Source organism: Aethalodelphis obliquidens, unplaced genomic scaffold, assembly GCF_003676395.1.
Source record: "Aethalodelphis obliquidens isolate GAN/ISIS:26980383/991018 unplaced genomic scaffold, ASM367639v1 scaffold41, whole genome shotgun sequence".
Taxonomy (NCBI): Eukaryota; Metazoa; Chordata; class Mammalia; order Artiodactyla; family Delphinidae; genus Aethalodelphis; species Aethalodelphis obliquidens.
This window is the reverse complement of record NW_020837985.1, coordinates 9,188,357-9,213,731: the sequence shown is the minus strand read 5'-3', so window position 1 is coordinate 9,213,731 and position 25,375 is coordinate 9,188,357. Positions and strand designations below refer to the sequence as shown.

The window sequence follows — 25,375 nt, the reverse complement described above, 5'->3', positions numbered from 1 at the left end:
TTTTAACTTCATAGGATTGTTATGAAGATTAAATGAGATAATACACAAAATGCTTAGAAAATTGTATGGCATGTAATAAGCACTCAGTAATGTAAGCTATGGTATTATTTACTGTTTTTAAAGGGCCCCACCCTTCAGCGATTCCTTGACTTATTTATGCTTTTGCCTTGCCTATATGGCCTTTACATATTTATTAGAAACAATAATCCTGTATCAGGATGATTTTGGCTTCACGTAAAGGAAAACACAACTCAGGATGGGTTAGCAGTGAGGAAATCTAGCATCTAACCCAACTATACGTCTAGAGATAGGCCAGTCTCCAGGGTTGGTTGATTCCTTCTCTATGCTCCACCAGTCACAGTGGAACCATCCTACAGCTGGTTCCCTCAGGTTTGCAAGATGACTATGAGTACCAGTAAAGATAGTATTTCCTTCCTTTTTAACATCCAGTAGGAGAAAGAGACAGGAAATCCGCAAGCATGAAATACAGATCATTCCTCCTCATCTGATTGGGAGTACTTGGTGTGCACGCCTTCTGCTGCATCATACAATTGCCAGGAGACTGCCACAGGCTGGTTGACTTAAGCCTGGGCTCCTGAGCTGTCACTAGCCAGGGACATGGGATTGCCGTGTGCTGGGCCAGCTTGGTTAAGCCTAACCCCCCTGGAGTTGGAGCTGGGTAGAGACATGAGCAGACATGGGTTGGTTCCATTAGGAAGGACAGAGGGAGAAATGGATGCTGCGTGGGCAACCAACAATGTCTGAAGTACAACCCCTAATCTGCCTACTTTCTGAGGTACAGATTTGAAAAAGCAACATGGTTTTGACAACCATAATAATCCTTAGATTCTCGTTACCGTTTTCATAAGATTACATAAAAATGTCTTTTATCTTGAAGGTTAATTAATTCCATTCTTTGTATATTTCAGAAAATGTTAGCAAACTCAAGAAACTTGAATATTTGAATTTAGCTTTAAACAACATTGAAAAAATTGAAAATTTGGAAGGTAAGGGTTTTCTTCTTATAATTTATTGTTAATTAAACTTAGACTTCAACAGTATTGCTTAAACAATAGGTAGACTTTTCAAATTAACATTTTACATAAGTCTTAGTTTGTCAATTCTTGTTGTAAAAAGTCAAACGATAACAAGATACACAAATTCAAAAATGTAAGTCTACTTCACCCCTTCCTAACCCAGTTTCCTTCCCAGAGGCAGTGGTATTAACGCTTTGGTGTATAGAAGGTAGTTTTGTTACATTTTGCTTTGTATCAATGGGATCATACTATGAATATTGTTTTCAAAATGAATTTCTTCCATAAAATTACCTTGTTCTTCTGATCCAGGAAGGATGGGGAAGGCTGTCTAATGGAATGATTGTAGACTGAGTTATCCACCTGTTGTTCTGCAGATGGACAATTGGGTGGTTTCTACATTTTGCTATGATAAGCATGGCTGCAATGAGCATCCTAATACGTTTCACTCTGTGTACATGTGTAAATATTTTTCTAGAATAGATACTTAGCAATGGAATTCCTGGGTTTAAATACTCATATTTTGGAAAATATTGCCAATTTGTTCTCCGAAAAGGTTGTATTGATATATACTTGTACCTATGGTCCACGTGAATACCCATTTTCCCCCAACTTCACTAGCGCTTTTTATAAGCAATCTTTTTCTAAAGATTAGAAGACATTGTTCTCTAGTAATTTTTAAAATTTGCTCCTCACTTACTATTACTGATCTTCCATATAACCTTTCAGATGTTTATTGAATATTTTTTTCTTACATGAATAACTACTTCATATCTTTTGGCCATTTTTCTACTTATTTTTCTTCATGTGCTCTTGTGCATTCCAGATATTAATACCTTGTTATACATGTTATAAATCTTTTCTCTTGAGTGTACTACTTTTATTTCAGTCATGATGCTGGTATTGTTCAGAAGTCTTACTTCTGAAATGAATATACTCCAATTTATCAGTCTTTTTCTTTATGGATTCTTTATGGTTTCTGGATACAAATATAGTCCATATAAGTTCTAATTTTAATAATTTTATTCTTTACATTTAATCTCTCTAATGTGCTTCAAATTTAACATGTAAATGTTCCTGAATGGAAATATTTGGACAATTTAGTATTTTGAAAATTGAAATATAATTTACATATTATAAACTTACATACACCATTTTAAAATACACGATTCACAGGTTTTTAGTATATTTGCAAGGTTGTGCATCCATCATCACTATTTAATTCCAGAACATTTTCATCACCTTAAAAGAAACCCCCATATCCATTAGCATTCATTCCCCATGCACCTCCTACCCTAGCCCCTAACAACCCCTAATCTACTTTCTGTCTCCATAGATTTTCCCATTCTGAACATGTAATATAGATGGAATCAAACAATACATGGTCGTCTGTTCTGACTTTTTTTTTTTTTTTTTTTTTTTGCGGTACGCGGGCCTCTCACTGTTGTGGCCTCTCCCGTTGCGGAGCACAGGCTCCAGACGCGCAGGCGCAGCGGCCATGGCTCACGGGCCCAGCCGCTCCGCGGCATGTGGGATCCTCCCGGACCGGGGCACGAACCCGTGTCCCCTGCATCGGCAGGCGGACTCTCAACCACTGCGCCACCAGGGAAGCCCCTGTTCTAACTTCTTAGTCTAATGTGTTCAGGGTTCATCCATGTTGTAGGATGCATCAGTACTTAATCCTTTTTAGGGCTGAATAATATTCCATCGTATGGATACACCTCATTTTGTTTATTCATTTATTAGTTGATGGGTATTTGAGTTGAGTCCACTTTTTGGTTACTATGAATAAAGCTGCTGTGAACATTAATGTACAAGTTTTTGCATAAACATCTGTTTTCAGTTAACTTAGTGCACCTAGGTATGGAACTGATGGGTCCTGTGATAACTGGAATTGACGGGTCCTGTGATAACTGTACGTCTCACTGTTTTCAGGAACTGCTTTGGCAGCGGCACCAGCTTGCATTCCCACCAGCCGTTTACGAGGGCTCCCGTTTCTCCACATCCTTGCCAGCACTTGTCATTTTCAGTTTTCATGTAGTTATTTATCTTTATAGTAGCCATCCTATAGTGAGTGTGAAGTGGTATATCATTGTGGTCCTGATTTGCATTCACCTAATGACTAATAAGTTTGGGCATTTTTTTATGTGCTTATTGGCCATTTGTATGTCTTCTTTGGAGAAATCTTCTTTATTCAAAATCTTTGCCCATTTTCTAACTAGGTTATTTGTTGTTTGACTGCTGAACTGTAAGACTTATTTCTTTATTTTGAACGCTAGAATCCGATCAGATAAATGATTTGTAGATATATTCTCCCATTTTGTGGGTTTTCTTGTCAGCTTCCTTGTTGGTGTCCTTTAGAGCACAATTTTTTCTTAAACAACTTTATTGAGGTATAATTGATGTACAAAAGCCTGCACATATTGAATATATATAATTTGTTGAGTTTGGACATATGCACACACATGTGAAACCATCACCGCGATTAAAACCTCTTTGTCTTGTTATTCTGGGAGGTTTCCTATTTTACTTTGCAGGCTTCTATTCTGTGCTGTTATTTTTTTTCGAAATGTCTAATAACACTTGGTGTCTGTTGATAACCACAAAGAATTTGGTTGACTAGGTGGCTGTGTGGGCTTATTCTGCAGTTGTGAGGTGGTATTTCCATATCCAGCCTCTGGCCTGGCTGGCAGGGCCACTGTGGGCTCTGTGTGGGTGGGCAGGGGCTTGGGGCAGAGGCAGGCAAGCTCCTCTCCCCACCCCACTCCCATCTTCCAAAAGCTAAAATTAGGAGGACATTATTTAAGTCCTGTTGGATTTTAGCCTATTTGTGTCTCCTAGTGTAGACATCGGTATTTCAGGGGCCATCAAGGTCATGTATCAATAAAGACATAAATATTCATCATACATTTTTAATGTTCATCCTCAAAACCTGAAATGTCATCACTGTCAAAGCCCCCAAACCGTCATCAGTGCTGGAACTGAGACGGTTCTTTCCATTATTGGCATTTTTCTGCATTAGAAATGGAGCCTTTGCTCTTTCCCAGCTACCACTCTCCAACCCTGTTACCATATCCACATGTGAACAAATGAAATAACAAAATTTGCACTACCGCTTCCCTGGTGGCACAGTGGTTAAGAATCCGCCCGCCAATGCCGGGGACACGGGTTCGAGCCCTGGTCTGGGAAGATCCCAGATGCTGTGGAGCAACTAAGCCCGTGCACCACAACTACTGAGCCTGTGCTCTGGAGCCCGCGAGCCACAACTACTGAGCCCACATGCCACAACTACTGAAGCCCACGCGCCTAGAGCCCATGCTCGGCAACAAGAGAAGCCACTGCAAAGAGAAGCCTGCGCACCACAGGGAAGACCCAACGCAGCCAAAAATAAATAAATTAAAAAAGAAAACTTAAAAAAAATTGCTCTATATCTATGTTTTTTAGTAGTGAAATGTCTATCTATAATGTCAGAGAAATAATTAAAACTCTCATTCTCAGTTGGCTTGTTATTTTCATTAAGAAAGTAGTATCTGAAAGGATGTGGAGAGTTCTGTTTTTGCGGTATGTGTCGGCCACCAACCACTAGAGGGCAGTATTGTCACTATCGTCTTTTTGAGCTTTGAGAACTTGGTCCACAGTGGACACTTCTTCCTTTTGGTCCTCTGCCTTCCAGCTCTAATACGGATGCACCGGGCTCAGGGTCGTCTGAGGATATGTTTGGGGAGATGGGCAGTAGGGAGGGATGGGTGTCTTATCTTTTGGCAAATATGCACTTGTTGTTTAATTTTAAATGTTTGAGGAAGAGAGGAGGAAGTTGGATATATATATATACTCAGCTCACATACTTGAGTAAATCTCAGTATAATTTAAAACGTAAGTTGGATTTTTCTTTGTTTGTTTTGCTGCATGGCAAAACATAACTGTATCCTTCTTTTTCTTTTTTCCTTGTTGTGAATTCACCAAGATTTTTTTCCATCCCACCCCTCCTCTCCCACCCTTAAAACCTGGAAGGAGAGATGGGGTTTCTATTAGTGTCAACTCTCCCTCTTGGGAAATCAGCATGTTGGTTTCAGTGGCCTTTAGACCCCCATGGGCCACTGAGCTCGAGCTTCACAGAACAGGGGCTGAAGGGTGGGACTCAGTTGAAGGAGGGAGGTTTTCTCAAGCCTGTCTAGTTCAGCAAGAATAGTTCTTTCAAATGGCAGATGTGGTTTAATTTCTTATGTGTAGGCCTAGTAGAAGAAAAATTAAGATTCATCACTTTGAAAAATGTAATGAACATTTGGAGGGTTCTGCATCTACAAAATTACAGCAAAATCCAAAAATTATATGAATTTTTGAGCTTGTTGGAGTCTTTCAAATGTCAGTCTTTTCTCATATGGAAGAAAAACATAATTAAAATATCTCTCAGAGTCTCCCAAAGTCAACTTAAGAAATACCAGGTAACCTGTATCTTAAGTCAGACTACCCCAAATATATCTTTACACTTCATAAAATCCATCTAACATTTTTTTTTGGCCAATGTAAAACAGACATACAGGCACAGAGATATAAACTTAATTATATTTATATGTCTAGTTTCATATTCATTCTTCATATAGTGGCTTAGTTCATTCACATCACTATGCTTTAATGACTGAATTATCAAATATGTTGATGTGCTTTAAATAACTCCTTATTGTTTGGTGCTTGAAGCGTTTTTAATTATGTTTGCTCTTGTGAATAGAACTGTTCTGAACAGCTTTGTACAAATTACCTGTTTCCAGTTGAGGTATTTGATTGGGACCTTTAACTCCCCAATGAAATTCTGGGTCAAGAGAAAAAAAAAAAAAACACTTAAGAGCCTATTTTGTTTATTGACAAATTGAATGCTGAAAAAATATATATATATATTTTTTAATCTCATAACCTTTCCAACATATTTAAAATTTATTTTTGAAGATATGAAGTTACTGAATTTCCTTCACCTGTGTAGCTGAGTCTGGAATATTATAAAAGTATTTATTTGTTCTTGTGCATTTTGGTTATTTGGCTTTTCAGTAATTCATATTTTACCATAGTAACGCAATGGACAGTCTCAAAAGTCAAAGTGATATCTATACTCGTGTTGAAGAACAGACCTCTTGTCAATGCCGCCAGACCCCCCAGTCCTGCCCCCTAGAGGCGACCGCCATCCACTCCCCTTCCTTCTTCTGCTGCATGTTTCCAAGTAACCTGCTTACACCGGGCGTCCTCTACTCTTTCTCATATTAGGCATCGTCTATTGACCTCCTACGTGGCAAGTGCAGATTTTGTTCTCACTCGCTGCCCCCGAGGTTCTTCATCCCTGTCTATCCGCCTTGCTTATGTTTTCGTGTCACGTAACGGGATATCATAATGAGACACGGGATATGGGCCCATCTATGGTGACTGGTGTTTTGAATGAACACTTTGTTGGGGGGAGTGGTCACGCTCACGTGCCTACTGACCCACGTCTAACCTCTGGCCTTTCTTGCTCCCCCTTTCTCCTCCCACCAGAGGATGGCTGGTCTGGCTCTCTCCATCCATGTAGGAATTGCAGGCCTCAGCTCACCCCTCACAAGGGTATGACTGCAACCACTTGTGCTTAGAGACCCAACACTGTGTCCCACAGAGCTTTAGCTTGAGAGTTTTGCGGTGATGGTCATGGTCATGGTCATGATGATACGTTAGTAATAAACAGCTGACGTCGGCAAAGAGAACTTCTAGTGGACAGGTTCAGAGAGGCTTTTCAGCTGGGCAGACCTGGGATTCGGTTCCCGTCCCCACTTTGTAGCTTTGTTGAACTTTGTTCATTTCTTAGCTTATTTGCCTCACAGTTCCAGTTATCTATTGCAGTGGAAAAAAAACAACACCCCAGGACTCAGTGCCTTGAAACAGCTTTCTTTCGCCACCCAGTTCTGTGGGTGAGGAACTCAGCAAGAGTTTGGCTGGGACGTTCCTCTCTGACCCAGGGCATTAGGCTTCTTTACTGTCTTTTCAGCCAGCTTGAGCTCTGACACCCCCTCCGCGCAACCCGTCCATGGCTCACGCTCCTTGCCCTGCTTGATCTCCGTGCCCAACCCTAGGTGGGCCCCTCCGCGGGCGCCTTCTTCTCCTGGCTTACGCTCCCAATCCCCACGCTAGCCCTCGTTAGGGTATCCACCTCGCCCTCCTCGAGCTCTGACACCTTGCTCATGGCGCTGCTCCCCTGCGGACCCCTCTTCACTCTACTTGGTGTCCAATGCCTCTTGCTGGGTGTCATGTGAGGACACCCTCCCTACCTTCCTTGGGCTCTGATTCCTCAAGTCAGGCTGCCCTTCCTTGTTGGTACCCATCCTGTCTGCACTGACACCCCATGGCTGGCTGTCTTTGGTGTGGATGCTCTTTTCATCCTGCCCAGGTTCCTACCCACCATCCCTCTCTGCAGGGATGCCTTCCTCACTGGGCTTGGGCTCCTGCCCTCGTGCCAGACCACCTGCACCCGGGATGCCCCTCACTGCTGGGGCCCCGGCTTCCAGCACAGGGCAGCCCTCTGCACACTGTCCTCATCCTGTGTGGGCTCCACCACTCTGCTCTGGACCAACGTAGCTATCGCTCGCCTCTCTACTCCTTCTTTACTTTGCGTCCCCTGATGGCTTTAGGAATTAGTTGTTCTGAAAGGAAGGGAAGGGAAGGAAAGGGAAGGGAAAGGAAAGAGCGGGGAAGAGGAGCAGCCACCTTGACAAACCTTTTCTTTCTCTCTCTCTTCCTTTTGTCCGTCTTTCTTTCCTTCCTTCCTTCTTTCCTTCTTTCCTATGTTCTCAAAATAGGGAGACGAGTTAGGAGATACACCATATTGCATGCAAAAGGTGACAGGAACCTGAACTGGAATACTGGTAATAGGATTATAGTGGACAAGAAGTATGTAAAAAGAAGTTAGGACTTAAGATCTGCATGGCTTGATGACTGATGACATGAAGGGACTAAGAGGATAGTTTAGGTTAACTTCCTAGTTAACCCTGACTTGACTCTTGGTGTTGAATCACATCTGATACCAAAATGGTGATGACGTCGATAGAGTTTAGATGTAAAGAAGGCAGAAAAGCTGTCTTGAGGAGTACAGAGTGAGAGAAAATATGGAGACTTCAGTTTGGACATGTTGAATGTGATATGTCTTGCGGGCATGTAGAAACAGGAGTGTGATGTTCAGTTGGGTGGTCAGACATGGGGTTATTGTTTGGGAGTCATCAGAATCTGGGGTTAGTGAAACCAGTGGGCATGACTACTGTTATCAAGACCATAAGGAAAGGAAATATTGGGTCAAGGATGGAAATCTCCATCACATTGATGGGGTGGAAAAGCCTGCAAAAGAGATCAAGAGGAATAGACTTCATTGAAAAGGAGGACAAGGAAAGAGTAGCATCAGAGTTTCAAGACAGTTGAGAGATTTAAGAGACAGTCCATGGTCGATTGTGCCACATGCAGCAGACTCTTCTAGTGACATGGTGCATTGAAGAGGCTCCATTAGATTTGTCAACATGATGCAGTCACGCCAGATAGTGACCAAATCTAAATGTGAACAGCCCAGAGCTTGTGGATACGGGCAGGAAAATGATTTCCTTTGGCTAGAGGGACTAAGGGGTTGAAAGTAAGGGGAGGACTTCCCTGGTGGCGCAGTGGTTTAGAGTCCGCCTGCCGATGCAGGGGACGTGGGTTCGTGCCCCGGTCCGGGAGGATCCCACATGCTGCGGAGCGGCTGGGCCCGTGAGCCATGGCCACTGAGCCTGCACGTCCGGAGCTTGTGATCCGCAATGGGAGAGGCCAAAACAGTAAGAGACCCGTGTACCGCAAAAATAAATAAATAAATAAATAAAAAAGAAAGAAAGTAAGGGGAGACATAGATAGAAAAGTAAGTCAAGACTAAGCCTTTTTGAGGTTTCTGAAAAACCACTTCTTGGTAAGCAGTGCAGTTAATCAACAGACTTAAAATATTGCAACTGTTATTTCTATGATGTGTTATTGTACACATTTTACTGCCTGTGTGATTTTTCTGGCTTTTTTTTCTTTTCATTTCTCTCAGCAGGATGCGAAGGGCTGACAAAGCTTGACTTGACGGTAAATTTCATTGGTGAGCTGAGCAGTGTGAAAACCCTTCAACACAACATCCACCTGAAGGAGCTCTTCCTCATGGGAAACCCCTGCGCTGACTTTGACGGCTACAGACAGTTCGTGGTGGCAGCTCTGCAGCAACTAAAGGTATGCTTTTTTTTCAGTGATACAAAGTTCTCAGAAAAATGAAAACAAGCAACTACAGTGATTCCTGATTTATTCACAGCATTTTCAGAGAATGTGTTGTTTTAGAGGATGGAATATTCCAGAAAATCAAAACCGAGTCTTTGGCTCACTGAACCTTTGAAGTTGTTTTAATATTATAGCTTTAATAAACCTTTGAAAAATAAATTGCATGCTTTTCTCCTTTCTCATTCAGAACACACACAGTTTAATTGAACTTTCTTGGTGAGTTCAAGTCATTGTTACAAAGAGCGTTCCTTATTACTAGTAGCAAACCAAAAGTTTAGGGCTTTTGAGGTGGCGACAGCTATGTACCTTTGTATTTCACAGTCTTAAACTACTGTGCTTTTTAAAGTATTATTTCTTACTATTGCTTTCTATTAACTCATTCGCTATGTTAGTAATTCTCAAACTCTGGTATGCTTTGGAGTACTTAGATGGGGTTCGCTGGGCCCCTCCCCCAGAGTTTCTGATTCAGTAGGTCTGATGGGCGCCCAAGAATTTGTATTTCTAACAGGCTTTCAGGTGATGCTGATGCTACCGGTCCAGGGACCTCATTTGAGAACCACTGCTCTGTGTGTTAATTTCTTACGCCAAATCTCCCCACATTCGATACTTTTGGTACTGGGAAACAACACATGGTTTCTAGAGAAATCATACACCTGAGAATATTTAAGTAGTAATATTAAAGTCCATGTAATTCCAAGAGTTCCTGACCTGCATGTGTTGGTTTGAAACCTCGAGAGCTTCCCAGGTGAAATCTGAAACTGGCCCCCATGCACGGAGGGCAAGGAGAGACCAAAGAAAGAGTCAGGACTCCAGATGCGTAGGTGGCAGGTTTAATAAGCAAGGAAACCTACTTACCAAGCTTGTTTTGGGCAACAGGATGAGTAGATCTCTGCGCCTGCCTGCCATAATCTTACAGGTTTATAGAGAGGCCTTAACTGGGTTCAGTCACGTACACCGTCCAGAGGGTCTCAACAGAGCTTTACTGTCTCAAGGCTGCACCCTTGGAACCGCTCCTAGTGTGGGAGCAGCGGGCAGAAGGTACATTCCAAGGACAGGGGAGGGGGTAAGGAGCCTGTGATTGGCCAGGTCCAGTCGCAGGCCATCCAGCGGTCACGTCCTCTTGGTGTCCCTCCAGCAGCAGGGACAGCATTTTGCTTCTGCAGAGAGAATGCATGGAGGCCCTGGCTTTCTAACAGTCCTTTTCCTCTATCCTCAGAGGACATTTGTTTTTAGACTGCTGTGTTCTGTGTAGTCAAAATTGCTGGATTGATAGAACACATTTCTTCTAATGTAAAGTTTCTTTGATTAAGAGAAGGAGTGATTCAGGTAATTGAATCTAGAATATATATGTAGAATGAATGATGAGGTAGATCAAACATAACCCAGGCTGATCATCATTGTACAATGACTTCCTAAAAAAATGAACTGATGAGAACCAGAATTTCAGAGAAAATGGATGCTGTGAACCATCTCCCTGGAAGGGTGCAGGGACTGTCATCACAGCTGGGCCCCCTGTCAACTCTGCAGTGCCTAGGCTAGGGGTATGTGAGAGCCATCAGACAGGTGCCTGAAGCATGGGCCAGGGTTGTTGCAGGTGCTTTGGACACAGCATCTCTGATACTCCCGGCCTCTTGCAGGGAGATGATTAGGTGCATTCTGAGATGAGGGAGCCAGGCCTTGGAAAGCTGATGCTCCTTGTTTAAGGTGACACACCTGGCAAGTGACCCTGGTGGGATTTGATCCTAATAGCCCACCTTTCACACCATAACCACACTCACTGCTTCTGTCTGGGTTAATGTACAGGCTTCAGGTCCTGTCTTTCCTTTCAGAAAGACTGTTCTGAATAAGCTGTTACAACAGGCAACAGCCTCCCTTTGAAATATAGTATTCATAAATGTGTTTACTAGTATTTAAAAACAGTTTGATAAATTTTAGAGTCTTAGTTACCATTCCATTGAAAGTTTGTGATCTACTTGACAGGAGTTGCACTAACAGATGTATTATTTTCCTAGGGCTGCCATAACAAAGTTCTGCAAACGGGGTGGCTTGAACATCAGGAATTTATCTCATTGTTCTGGACACTAGAAGTTCTAGATCAAGGTGTGGGTTGGTTGCTTCTGAGTCTGTGAGGCAGCATCTGTTCCATGCCTTTCTCCCAGCTTCTGGTGGGTCCTGGCAAGCTTTGACTTTCTTTGGCTTGTGGAAGCGTCACTCCCATCTTTTTTTAAGGACACCAGTCCTGTTGGATTAGGGGCCCACGCTACTGCAGAATAATCTCATCTTAACTGATTACATCGGCAGGGACCCTATTTCCAAATAAGGTTACATTCTGAGGTACCGGGGGTCAGGACTTCAACATAACTTTTTTTGGGGGAAACACAATTTAACTCATAACAACAGAGTAGTTATTTAGACAGACATGCACAAGAGGTGTGAGGAGATTCAGCCCTTTTCCAGTATCCTCTTCCTAGTGTCTGAGCCACTCCAGGTGGTAAGTAGGCACTGTAGCCTAGTGGGAAAAGTTTTGTAGCAGACAAACCAGGATAGGACTCATGTCTCTGCTACCCGTGAGTTGCATGCCTCATTTTTCTCATCTATAATGGATTAATAATTCCTACTTTAAAGAAGTTCTCTGAGCCCTCAATAAATCTTAGTTTCTCTTTCTCTTCTTTGCTGAAGCACACGTGCAATTATTATCAAGAAACGTAGACACTCTGCCTCTGTGTTGCAAGAACTCTAAGTGAATAAAGATCAAGGAATACTGCAATGCACAGCCTAAAACTTAATCTCTCAGTTCATCAGCCCTTCTGAATTCAGCTGTGATTTTGGACTGAAGAAAACTTAGGCCAATTTTGAAAACTACCTAACAAAAGTCTTCAAAAACCTGAGATCCAATAAGAAGGCCCCGAGAACAGGTGCTGGCATACATGTGACACCATCTCACATTTGTCATCTGTTCCCAGTATGAGGTCTTCTGCTTCCTGCCTGTATTGGTGACAAGGGGTTTATTGGTCATAATCTTTTAGAAACAGTAGGTCTAAATTATATCAATGTTTATTTAACCCAAGTATAAAGAAATATATATATATGTTATATATAATACTATATATGTATATATATATAAAGTTAATACTTAAATCCTTACATCCCAGATACAGGTAAGAGAATATATCACCTTCTTCGCAATGTTCATCAAAATTCCAGTGAAAGAAATTATATTTATCCAGAATTTTCCAAATTGTTTAGATCTTTTTTTTTGGCCGCTCTGTGCAGCATGTGGGATCTTAGTTCCTTGACCAGGGATCGAACCTGCGCCCCCTGCAGTGGAAGTTCAGAGTCTTAACCACAGTCCCAGAATTGCTTAGATCTTAACCCTAGCTTAAACGAGGTTAATTACCAAAAAAAAAAAAGGCTAAGTACTTAGACCACAATTACTTACCTCCTTAAATAATAGGTTTTATTGAATTCGATTTTATCATTATGGCCTCACCTTTCACTGAAGGATCTTAGAAGAGACAGCTTTGTGAAGACTGTTATGTATGGACATGTTACTACAGAAACAATGCGTGACATCTCTCAAGATCTCCACTAAGAAACTCTACTTTAGAAATATGTTTTAGAACTAAGTATTAGAGAGAAGCTAGAAACGAGTATATTTTCTCAGTAAAGAAAGCAAAAATCGCTTCACCGATGATATTTTTCTGTTTTACTTTGGCCGCCAGCAAGCTCAGAGCCAATTCCGCCACCCATCTACAGCAGCCATATGAGTTCTTATGACCAAAACCTACTTTAAATTATTTTTTTTCCAAATAGCGACATTATAATTTTGATTTTTAATTAACTGCTCCTGATAATTTTTATTTTTTATTATTTTTTAATTAATTAATTTTATTTTATTTATTTATTTTTTTGGCTGCGTTGGGTCTTTGTTGCTGCACGCGGGCTTTTCTCTAGCTGCGGCGAGTGGAGGCTACTCTTCGCTGCGGCGTGCGTGCTTCTCATTGCGGTGGCTTCTCTTGTTACGGAGCATGGGCTGTAGGCACGTGGGCTTCAGTAGTTGTGGCTCGTGGGCTCTAGAGCGCAGACTCAGTAGTTGTGGCGCACGGGCTTAGTTGCTCCGCGGCATGTGGGATCTTCCAGGACCAGGGCTTGAACCCGTGTCCCCTGCGTTGGCAGGTGGATTCTTAACCACTGCACCACCAGGGAAGCCCATAACTACTCCTGATAATTTTTTAAAATTCATATTTAACTCCATCTTTGTGTGTTTTCTATTTGTTTGTGTTAGTTTCCTTTTGCTGTGGTAATGAATGACCACAAACTCAGTGGTTTAAAACAACACAAATATATACTCTTTGTTTTGGAGGTCAGAATCTAAGATTGTGGTGTTGGCAAGACTCTGCTCCTTTTGCAGGCTTCAGAGGAAATTTTGTTTCCCTGCATTTCTCAGCTTCTAGAGGGTGCCTGCATTTTTGAGTCCCTGCCCCTTCCTCCATCTTTAAGGCCAGCCGTGTAGCATCTTCAGACCTCTCCCTAACTCTGACCCTGACACTTCTGCTGCCTTCTTTCCTTTATAAAGACCCATGTGATTACATCCGGCCCACCCAGATAATCCAGGATAATCTCCCCATTTTAACATCCTTAACTTAATCGCATCTGCAAAGTCATTTTTACCATGGAAGGTAACATTCACAGGGATTAGAAAGTGGACATTCTTGGGGGACCATTATTCTGCCTACCACACTTTTCTAAATACCTCACCTCTCTTTGTAGAAAAAGGCTCAGTAAATAAGTAGGCATCTCTAAATTGGTAGCTTTGAACCTTCAGATTTTGGGTTGGTGTTTTTAATCTTTCAATTTGGAACAATCCCTATAGAGGTACCAGATGAAAACAGTGACCATAAGAATTAATAATACATTCTATATGTCTTGTCAAGGGTAGAACATGGGCTCATTTGCAATAGAGCTCAATTTTGTGTGATGTACGAGGCCATTTTTCGTAGAGAGCATTGGGGACTTGACTTGAGGCACTGAAATTCTTTACATAGTGAGCAGTTATAAAATTACTATATTTTGGGAGCTTGTCATTAATACTCAGTTTCAACAGGAGACCTACTTATTATTATTACCAGTAAAGATACTTTGTAAACTGTGTTAATTGTATGAAGTAAACATTGATTTAGATCAAAGTTGCTGACGTTTCCCATTACTTTGCTTTTAATTCCATATCACTAAGGTGCATAATTTATTATTTCTCATCTTGCAAGCAAAGTCTGCTTGGGGCTGATTCAAATGGTGACTTTTGAATAAATGCACTGTGTTGGCTGTTTTTTATTCCAGTGGTTGGATGGTAAAGAAATTGAGCGTTCAGAAAGGATTCAGGCATTACAGGACTTTCCAGTAGTTGAACAACAAATCAGAGAGCAGGAGAAAGCTTACTGCCTCAAACGAGCCAAGGACAAGGAAGAGGCTCAGAGGAAACTGCAGGAGGAGGAAAACAAAGGCGAGAGGGAGGGAAGGCACACAGGCTTTGATGGACGTTGGTACACAGACATCAGTGCTACTCTGTATGTAACTTTTTTTTTTCTTTTTAAAAATTGTCAATATCCTCCTGTTTTATTAATTTTTACTTGTACAGTATGAGTAAAAACAACAAGGCAAAACCAAAAAGCAGAAATAAAAACCTTTCATTTCCTACTGTGAAGGGCTGTATGTTACCACAATGCAGGAAAGAACATTGAATAACCACTAAATACTACTCTGTATGTAACTTAATAGAGTGTACTTTCTGGTTAACTTGTGTTAAAAAGTTCTCTTCCCAAGGTGTTCACAGTTTCACTTATATTCCAGACAACTGATTTGAAGAATAAATTATGATGTGAATTTTGGGTGAAGACGATGTATGTTCATCCCATTGTTTGTGACAATTCTGTGAGGCTTGCCTCCCTTAAAGCCTTTTCAAACTAGCAACTTTAATTTGCATCTAAAATTATCTTCAGACAAATCTCTCTAAAAGATGCACAGGAAAGAAATAAACAGGTGTACTTTGATTTATAAAGTAGGAATATTTTAGAAAAGTTAAATGCAAATCACATTATTATAAATTGAATAATTTTGATTACATCATAAGATGTTCTGTTTTGTGAATTATGTAATGAATACATCTTTAATGCGATTAATAAGCCCCTAATTGGTCATTTTTACAAGCATGAATTTTTCATTCTTGCTTATTTTAAGAGAATTGCACCTATAGTCAGGTGATTTGATTCCACACAACAAAAGCTTTAAATATTTTGTAACAGAATCTCTTAAGCTTGAGAAAATAATAATTATAAAATATTTCAGATGTACATAAATGTTAGAAAAATAAATAGGCAGCTTAATAATAAATGTCAATAGTTCGCATGTTTGCTTTGGATCTTATTTTATTTTATTTCATTTCATTTCACTTCAGTTCATTATTATTTTTTTTCGGGCATGCCACACAGCATGCAAAATCTTAGTCCCCTGACCAGGTTTCAGAGCTACACCCCCTGCAGCAGAAGCACAGAATCTTAACCACTGGACTGCCAGGGATGTCCCTGGATCTTTTATTTTTAAATGAGAAATAAAATATCAATAGAGGAGAAGCTCCTAAAGTATTTCTCCCCCATCCCACTCCTCCTTTCATCCTCCATGGTGTCCACCATCCTAAAGTTAGTATGTGTTTGGTATAATGTTGATCCCATCCATATTGTAATGTATTTACTACGTAATTATGCCTCCTTAAACAAGAGTAGTGTCATGTTGTTGTTTTTTAGCATGAATATCTTTCTACAGCTTTGCTTTTCATTCAGTATTATGTTTTTGAGATTTATGCATATGAAGACACGTAGAACTAGTTCATTCATTCTAACTGTGCAATAAAATTCCATCGAATGAATAAATCACAGTTTATCCCAGAGGTAATATTCAGAATATTTAGCAGCAATTCTTTATTCCTGACCAATCAGAATATGCACCAGCTCCAACAATCTGTGGTTTTCCCTTTCTTGTTTTTTTCAGACAATGGGGCACATGTCTCCTTGTGCTAGTATGGAAGTTTCTGTAGTGTATTCAGCAATTGCTACATATTAATTATAAACATCTTTTTGACTTTATGTGCATTGCCCAATTGTTTTTTAAAGTGTACTAATTTTAACTCATATATCAGCAGTATAGGAGAGTTCCTAATCTTTGCCAGTAGTAGATAATGTGATCTCTTAAAACATTGGCTAATCAAGTTGGTTGTTAAATAGCATCTAATGTTTTAATTTGAATTTCTAGAATGACAAGTGAGTTTCAGTATCTTAAATGTCTTCTTTTTTTTTTTTTTTTTTGCGGTACACGGGCCTCTCACTGTTGTGGCCTCTCCCATTGTGGAGCCGCAGCATGTGGGATCTTCCCAGACAAGGGCACGAACCCATGTCCCCCGCATTGGCAGGCAGACTCTCAACCACTGTGCCACCAGGGAAGCCCTTAAATGTCTTCTTATATGTTTATTGGCTATTCAGATTTCTTCTATTCAAGACCTCTGCATATTTTAAATAAGTTGTACTTTTTTTTCTTACTAATTGATAGTTCTTTTATATTCTAGATGCAAATTCTTTAGTCCTTATGAGCTTTGCAAGTATCTTCTCTCTGTGACTTGTGTTTAATTTTGATAAGTGCTTGTTTTATAGAATTTAGAAGTTTTTTCTGATCTTGTTTATGAAAATTTTCAATACCCCAGTGTCATATCTGTCTATCTGGAATAACTTCACAGCAGTGTGGGGTAGGGTGCTAATCACTTCCCACACAGGTTTGTTTGTTTGTGCCCCATTGATTAAAGTGCTATTCTTCTCCCGTATTATATACCCTCTTCTCGTGATTCATGGGCCCATTTCTGGGCTCTCTGGACACCTCCATGGGAGTACCTCCACATGGTTTAAATTTCTATAAATCTTGATCTTTGGTAGGAGATATTTTCGTGTTTCAAAATTATCTTGGCTCTTCTTGACTCTTTTTTACTCTTCTATGAGAATTTTAGAATCTGCCATTCAAATTCCCCCCAGATCCCTAGTGTAATTTTGGTTGAAATTGAATTTAGTTTACACGTTAATAAGGGGAAAGTTGACATCCTCAGGACATTGATTCTTTCCTTTCTGAACTCTATTTATTTAGACCTTCTTCTGAGTCCTTCAATAAGTTTTTATAATTTTTCTCTATAAAGGTTTTACACCATTTCTTATTAGATTTATTTCTAAGTATCTTGTAGAATGGGATTTTAAAAATAGGCTTTTTTTTTAATTGATTGAAATATTCCATCTTGTGGAGTACTCCTTTATTTTTTTTTAATTTTTATTATTTTTTTTATGTTGGGGGTAGGGGTTTATTAATTAATTTATTTATTTTTGCTGTGTTGGGTCTTCGTTTCTGTGTGAGGGCTTTCTCTAGTTCCAGAGAGCGGGGGCCACTCTTCATTGTGGTGCGCGGGCCTCTCACTGTCGCGGCCTCTCTTTTTGCGGAGCACAGGCTCCAGACGTGCAGGCTCAGTAGTTGTGGCTCACGGGCCTAGTTGCTCCGCGGTATGTGGGATCCTCCCAGACCAGGGCTCGAACCCGCGTCCCCTTCATTAGCAGGCAGATTCTCAACCACTGCGCCACCAGGGAAGCCCAAAAATAGGCTTTTACTTGGGTCTTTCTGATGTATATAGAGACAAATGGTTTCTGTGTACTGATACTGTATTATGCTATCTTGCTGAACTTTTTAAAAAGATGCAGCAGTTAGTCTGTAGATTAGCCTGTGTTTTCTATGTAGAAAAACCCATTTTTTTAATAAACAGCAACTTAAAATTGTTTTCCAATCCTTCTACCTCTGCTTTTTATTTTTTATGGTGCCTGCTGAGCCTCCAGTACGAGGTAGAATAATAGCAGTAAGAATGGGTGTCTGTTATCTTGCTCCTGACTTTTAAAAGAATGTTTCCAATTCCTCATCATTAAGTATAATGATTCCTGTGAGGCTTTGGTAGAATTAAGTTAGTTTTCTTTTATTCCAAGTTGATGAACAGCTTTTATCATCATGGATACTGGATTTTTATTGAATGTTTTTTCTGCATCTATTGAGATAATCATGTTTTCCTGTGGTTGTGTTGAATTAACATTAATAGATTTTTCAATATTAAACCATCCTTGAATTTCTAGAACAAACTCACTTTGTCCACATTTTTTTTTCAATTTTTTATTGAAGTATAGCTGATTTACAATGTTGTGTTAGTTTTAGGTGTACAGGAAAGTGATTCAGTTATATATATATATTCTTTTTCAGATTCTTTTCCATTATAGCTTATTACAAGATGCTGAATATAGTTCCCTGTGCTACATAGTGGATCCTTGTTGCTTATCTATTTTATATATAGTAGTGTGTATCTGTCTCACAAACTCTTAATTTATCCTTCCCCCCACCTTTCCCCTTTGGTAACCATAAGTTTGTTTTCTATGTCTGTGAGTTTGTTTCTGTTTGCCAAACAAAATTTTTTTAATGAGAATGAAACCAATTATTTCAGTGGCCATTAGCTAAAATATTGTAGAATATTACAGATTCCCTTAATAGATTGTTTTTTTTTTCCAGTACTGTAAAGAACCATAGCTATGTGGCAAAGCATTTATTTTCAGTAATTTGCTCTATTTTGCTTATAAAACTGTCTAGTTGCATTTTATAATACGTAAGGTATCTAAGCAGATTTTACTGTGTTCCGTTTATACTATTTAAATTTCATATTCTGGTAGTTTTTGTCCCTCCTTTCAAAAAGCATCTTATTTGAAGGTCAACTAAATGAGCATTTTGTGTCATCTCATTTCAGTAACAACAATAACAAAATCTAACATTTAATGAGTACTTACTATTTGCCATACTTGGTTCTAAAGCCTTCCTGTAGATTTTTTCATTTAATGTCCTTTTGTAACAGAGCATATTCTAGGGAGAGGTGAGGGGAGAGAGCCTCTCCTAATTGTGTGCTGTTTGAATGATGTCCTTTTCTCTCTGCTAGAATAGTCTCCTGTAAGTAGTGTTGCTGTCTATCTTGACTAGAGCTGTCTCTCTGGTGCCTGGTACACAGAAAGACAATAAATATTACTTGAATCCATGTTGAATGAATGTTGAATATCATATAATACTTATTTGATGCCATATAGAGACATCATGTAATTCTCTGACAGCCCACAAAACATGAATAAAAAAGAGGGCAGAGCACCATTGCCATATAAAGCTACAAAATCCAAAGTTATCCATGAAAAATGGAGTAGTTAGAGGCCATACCATGGGCGATCTCATGTATCCCACTGGAGAATTTTAGAGGCAGAGAATCATTAAAGAGCCTGGAAATAATATGATTAAATTTTTAAGAAAGATTCCTCTGGGAGCAGGGTGGAGGATGGAATTGAAGGGTGCAAGACTGGAGGTGGAGTGATTGCTAAGGCCCAGTGGTCCCTGAGTTTGTCTGATCATCAGAACCTACTGCAAAATATTGTAAAGCAAGGGTCCTGGACCCCACTTCAAATCAACTGGAGAGACTCTGGTGGGAGCCCAGGAATCTGTACTGTGTATAAAGCTCCCCAGGTGACTCACATCGACCAGGTCTATGAACCCTTGAACGTGATTACTGCAGTATTCCTGGTGATAGATGAGGTGGGCCTGCCCCAATGCTGTGGCACTAATTTCCTCCAACTTGGCTCAGATAGGCTCTCTTTCAGACACATTTTGTCATTCAGAGGTAAGAAGATAACACACACACAAAATATAGATATTTAAGGGACAGCATTCAGGATGAAACTCAAACATCCATTATTATTGGTTTTAACGTGCCCTGTGTTCTTTTCTAGCCCATCTTCTGAAGAGAGCAAAGACGACGTCCAGGCACCAGAAATACAAGAAGGGGAATGTAAGAAAAAGAAATTAGACAGCGGTGAAGACGACCTGGAATTCTGGAATAAGCCCTCTTTGTATACCCCTGAATCTAGATTGGAAACTCTGAGACATATGGAAAAACAACGGAAAGACCAAGAAAAATTAAGGTATTCCATTTTATCCTGTCATTGAGAGTGATGGAGTATATTTTCATGATTGTACCTTGTTTTACCCATTATCTGTGTTAGCTATCAAACACAGACTTTGCTTTTTCTAATTTCAGCTTTTTGTTGAAGTGTTATCTACTAACCCTTCTTTAGGATGTCATGAATCGTGGTATTTTAGGTAGGGTTTTGTTTCTATGACCTTAGCTTTTTAACAACTTTAAATGTGTCAAATAAGAGCCTGGCCTGGTTTACAGATACTAGTTATCCAAGTCATTCTGTTCAGTGTGCTGTAGTCTACACGATCTAATGGGTTCCTGAGATGTTTTCCTCTTCTGAATGCCCTCTAATTGTCCTGTGTCATGGAGAATAATGTAGTTCATGGAAACATGAACTTAATTGGACCTGAGAACCCAGTTAAAGATCCAGAAAAATGTGAATAAATTTACATTATAAAATAAAGTTAAATGACATAAAATCTGTATTAAAAGAACAACAGAAATCCAAGATGAAGAATTGCCTGCAGTTCTGTCATCTAAACAGATTTGTCCATCTGCTCTTCTAGAGCTTGTCCATATATGCCTTTTTAAAGTTTTTATGTATTTTCAATAAGTGTTTAAATAAACAGAATTTATGTTCTACATGTTCTTTCATGTTATTCCATGAATCTTTCCTCTTTGCTCCATTTATTTTCCTCCTATCTCTGCCCCTTCATGGTAATAAGAGTTAGCAGGCTTGGGTCCATCCTACCAGAACTTCCACCACCTGCTACAATCATATAAATGATTTCTGCAAGCGTAGGATTGAGGGTCTTTTCTTAAAAACAAAAGTGGACTTACATTTTATGTATTCTCACTAAATCATCATCAACACTTTTCTATAACTTTCTAGACGAGTAGGTAAAGAGTGAACACATTTTTCAATAGCTGCAAAATATTTCATAGCATGAATGTACCACAGTCAATCCAATCATTCCTCCATTGATGGACATTCTTGATGGTTCCAAGGTTTTGCCCCTGTAGATAATGCTGTGATAGACATCCTTTTATGTAGATCCTATGTACTGGTATTTTTATTTCTATAAAATAGCTTCTATTTGGCATTTTAAAAACTGTAATTTTAGCTAAAGTAGAAGATGTATACACAAATGGGGAATTAACAGTTAGCTGAGTAAATCATGCATAAAATAGACTCATTTAAATATTCGTGGCTATCTCATGAAAAGGAGTTTTCTCCCCCATTCGAATTATCTGGCAAATTGTCTTGGTCACATTTTCGCTTTACAGATATAGATATAATCACACAAAAATGTGGCTCGATTGTCAGTTCCCAGCAGTGGACTTCATCACAGTGAATTGCTGATGTATTCACAAATACCTGATTATTTTTTCTTAAACTGTTTCACACATTAATTGCTTTTATATTATCTTTGTTTATTTTTTTCTCTCTCCCGCCCCTTGTTCCCACCTACCCCTAATATTAAGTGAAAAAAAGAAGAAAGTGAAACCACCCAGGGTGCTGATCTGTGAGGATGGGAGAGCCCTGAATGTAAATGAGCCCAAGTAAGTGAGGCCGAGTAGAGACTTGAAGAAGCAGAATGTGTGGTGTTGGTCATACGATGGTTTCAATGACACGTTTGTTCTGCAGAGAATATATCTGACCACTCTTAACAAACTTGATGAGCCTAATAAGAATGTCATTTTGTGTGTATTTGAAAGCAGAACATCATTATGCTTTCAAGTGTGTAATGTTATATTTCGTTTTCTTGGCATCCAAAACATGACCTTGACGTATGGAAATCTTAGTTATTCTGTGTCTCCTGAAACCTTGAACCATGTACAGTTTTAGGCCTGAAAATTCCAAGTGCATTATTGTTGTGTTTCTTAATTTTTAAAACTCTGCCATGAACAAGCTGGCTGAGGATACTGATAGATCTCCTATACGCCTACTTTATACTCTGGAACACACCTGCAAAGCATTCGAGAGCTAAGGAAAGAAATTGATATAAATACCTCGATGGAGTTGATGAGAGAGGAAAAATATTCCAACTGGAAGTCCTCATGTATAGTGGTATCTAGCTGTTTTTAAATTTTAAACTAGAAAGCAGGCGGAAAAGGCCTTTTCTAGTCAAAGTACAGATCAAAAAGCCTACGAACTCGATCTTGTTGGCTTCATTGCTCAGCACCTGTTTACTTTGATCATTTCGTTTGCTGTGCTGTTACCACAACAGAAGAGGTGCTGTCCTAAATCACTCCTAGGCGTCATTCACGTCACCTTCACAGCAGTCTTGTGTGGTAGGCAGTATTTCTTCTTCACAGGTCAAAAACTTGAACTGAGAGGTGAATGACTTGCCCAAGGCCACGTAGGTAATAGGTGGTGTGTCTGACTTGCCTGTGCTAGCCCATTTCTAGTGGTTTCCATGATCAAGTTCATAATCTCACCCCCACCTCACCCCACCACACACACACACACACACACACACACACACACACACACACACACACACACACACACACACACACACACACACACACACACACACCTTCTTTATCCAGAAGTCATGAATGCAGCACAACACATGATGCTAATCCCTGGGGATACAGAAGTGAATATGACAGATTTCTGCCTTCAAGGAACTTAAACATCTAGTGGGGAGACTGTCTCTTCAGGCTACAGCAGGGCTTGAGGGAGACCCTCTGGGCTCTGCGTGCCCCTAGTGAGACCACAGAAGCTTCTGCAGTCCCATCGTTTTTATATTCCATGTTCACATCATTTCTATATTCAGTCACATCTTTTCAAATCTCAGCCATCTACTTAACCTAACAGATTTGCCCAGATTGATCATACTTTCCTTCTCCAAACAGGTTCTTCCCTTTGCTTCTGATTCTTTGACCCTACTACCTTCTCATCTTCTGCCTTGCTGGATCCTTTCTGTCTTGTCTCCTAAGTGCTCTGGGGCAAACTCCTCAGCTGTCTTCTCTTTCCACATTCACTCTTTCGAGATCTCACCAAATCCCATGATTTCAACACTATCCTTCCTTTACTTACAACCAGACCCAACCTCTTCCCTGAGCTCAAGACTTGTATATGCACCTAGCTATCTGCTCTCCTGTGTGGATATAAACTATGTGTCGTAGGCTTATCGTGGCTAAAGCAGACATCCTCACTTCTATCCCCACAACCACGTACCATCAGGTCCTCAGAGGTCCTCCAGCTCAGGAGTGAGCATCCACTGGGTATCAAGACCAAAACCTCGGATTCATCCTCAATTCTTCTCTCCCTCCTGTTATCAGTGAGCTCTTCCTTCAGAATTACCAGAATCCCACCCCTTCTCATTCACTCCATTGCCACCACCTTAGAGGAAGTCAACCTCCTCTTGCCTGGATGGTTGCAATAGCCTGTTAAGTGGCACACACCCCCTCTCTTAAGGAAAATTCCTGGAAAGCACCAAACCACATTTTCTTTACGGAATTAAATCACATGATCTCATCTAGCTGCCAGGGAGGCTGGGGAATGTGGTCTTTACCCTGCAGAGCCATATTCCTCATTAAAATCAGGGACCCTGTTACTATGGATAAAGGGGGAGCAGACAGTGGGGAATATCAGTCTCTGCCATAGAAAACCTCCCTGAAATTACCTTTCAAGAGATGGATGACGGGAGAGTTGAAGCTGGTGGCTGGAGCATGGGGGAATAAGCAAGCAAGGCAGAGGAGAAAGCATATAGGAAAGCGCCAGAGATGAGATCGAGAATGCGTGGGTCATTGGAGCACCTGAAGAGGTCCCGCCAGGCAGGAGTGTTGAAAGCAAGTGAGAGTGACCGCCACAAGCAGACATCCTGCTGGCAGCCACACCTGGGGGACAACCTTACATTTCTCCAAACAATCTAGCCTACATTCTTTAATATTGTTGGGGTATTATACTTTGCAGAGTAATATGATAAGTGAAACATTCAAAATAAAATTAACCAAGTAATTCTGAACAGTACATCGACAGTATGGAAGTTATACCTAGGACTCAATCTCAGGGTACAGCTGAGATTTGAAATCCTGCCTCCAAGGCTCACATGACCTCTTTCCCAGCTACGTCAGCCTCTCTGAGCCTGTTTCTTCTTCTATAAAATGGAAGTGATAGGTCATGGGCAGCATCTCAGCATTTCCGGGGGCTAGGGAAAGGTCACCAATGAAAGGAGACGAAAAAAGACAAGACTGCTTAAAACTTAATGGAATGCTGGATAAGGACAAGCAAATGCAACATGTAATTCCCCATCAATAATTCTGTGTTTTAGTTTGCTTCTTGCAAACCCGAATGAAATGGAAAAGAAAACTTTAACCACCAGGTGTCTCTGTCTCTGCACTGATGCTAATTTTTTTTTTTTTATGTAGTTCAGGATTCTCATATTGAAACAATGTAAACAGGAATAATTTATGAATATGTTGTAGGTTTCTTTTGAAATTTTTAAACTAACAGATTTTATTGACCAGCTACCAAAATAAGTTTGTCGTTGAAGATTATGACATAGTTTTTATCAAATTTTCTTTTGATACTGGGATGGGGTTATCTATAAAGTATCGCTAAAAACATCCTCTTTCCCCGCCCCCCACATGGATTATTCCTTAGACTTGACTTCTCTTTGAGAGATGATGAAAAGCGTAACCAGATCGTCCTGGACCTGGCTGTATATAGGTAAAGACCTTTTATTATGCATTTATTTCATGGCATTTCTTGCTATTTTCATTCTCAGTCACAGCCCCTTGAGTTCTTAAACATGAACAGCGGCCTCTTTATCACTGGCTGCCCCCTCTTCCCAGGCCACGTCCTACATCCTAACTGGTTTCACCCCCGCACTCCCTGCTTGCTTACCCCTCATTCCCGCATCCTGACAGCTGCTCTCCCCCAACCCACAACTGTCCACAGCTGTGACATTCACACCATCAGCCTGCGTCACCTTCCACACTTCCTTGTTGAAGCCATTTAAAGACACCCGGGCCATCTGCCTCC

General features: G+C 40.3%; 1 protein-coding gene across 1 annotated transcript in view; it reads left to right on the top strand.

Annotated features, from left to right (window-relative positions):
- The window catches only part of DNAAF11 (dynein axonemal assembly factor 11), a 122,154-nt gene that overhangs the window by 13,572 nt on the left and 83,207 nt on the right, over positions 1 to 25,375 (top strand). The window contains exons 3-8 of the mRNA XM_027132489.1: positions 930 to 1,007; positions 9,094 to 9,269; positions 14,652 to 14,878; positions 20,189 to 20,380; positions 21,862 to 21,939; positions 24,995 to 25,060. Coding sequence (XP_026988290.1) covers positions 930 to 1,007; positions 9,094 to 9,269; positions 14,652 to 14,878; positions 20,189 to 20,380; positions 21,862 to 21,939; positions 24,995 to 25,060 — 817 coding nt within the window. The remainder of the gene's footprint in view (positions 1 to 929; positions 1,008 to 9,093; positions 9,270 to 14,651; positions 14,879 to 20,188; positions 20,381 to 21,861; positions 21,940 to 24,994; positions 25,061 to 25,375) is intronic.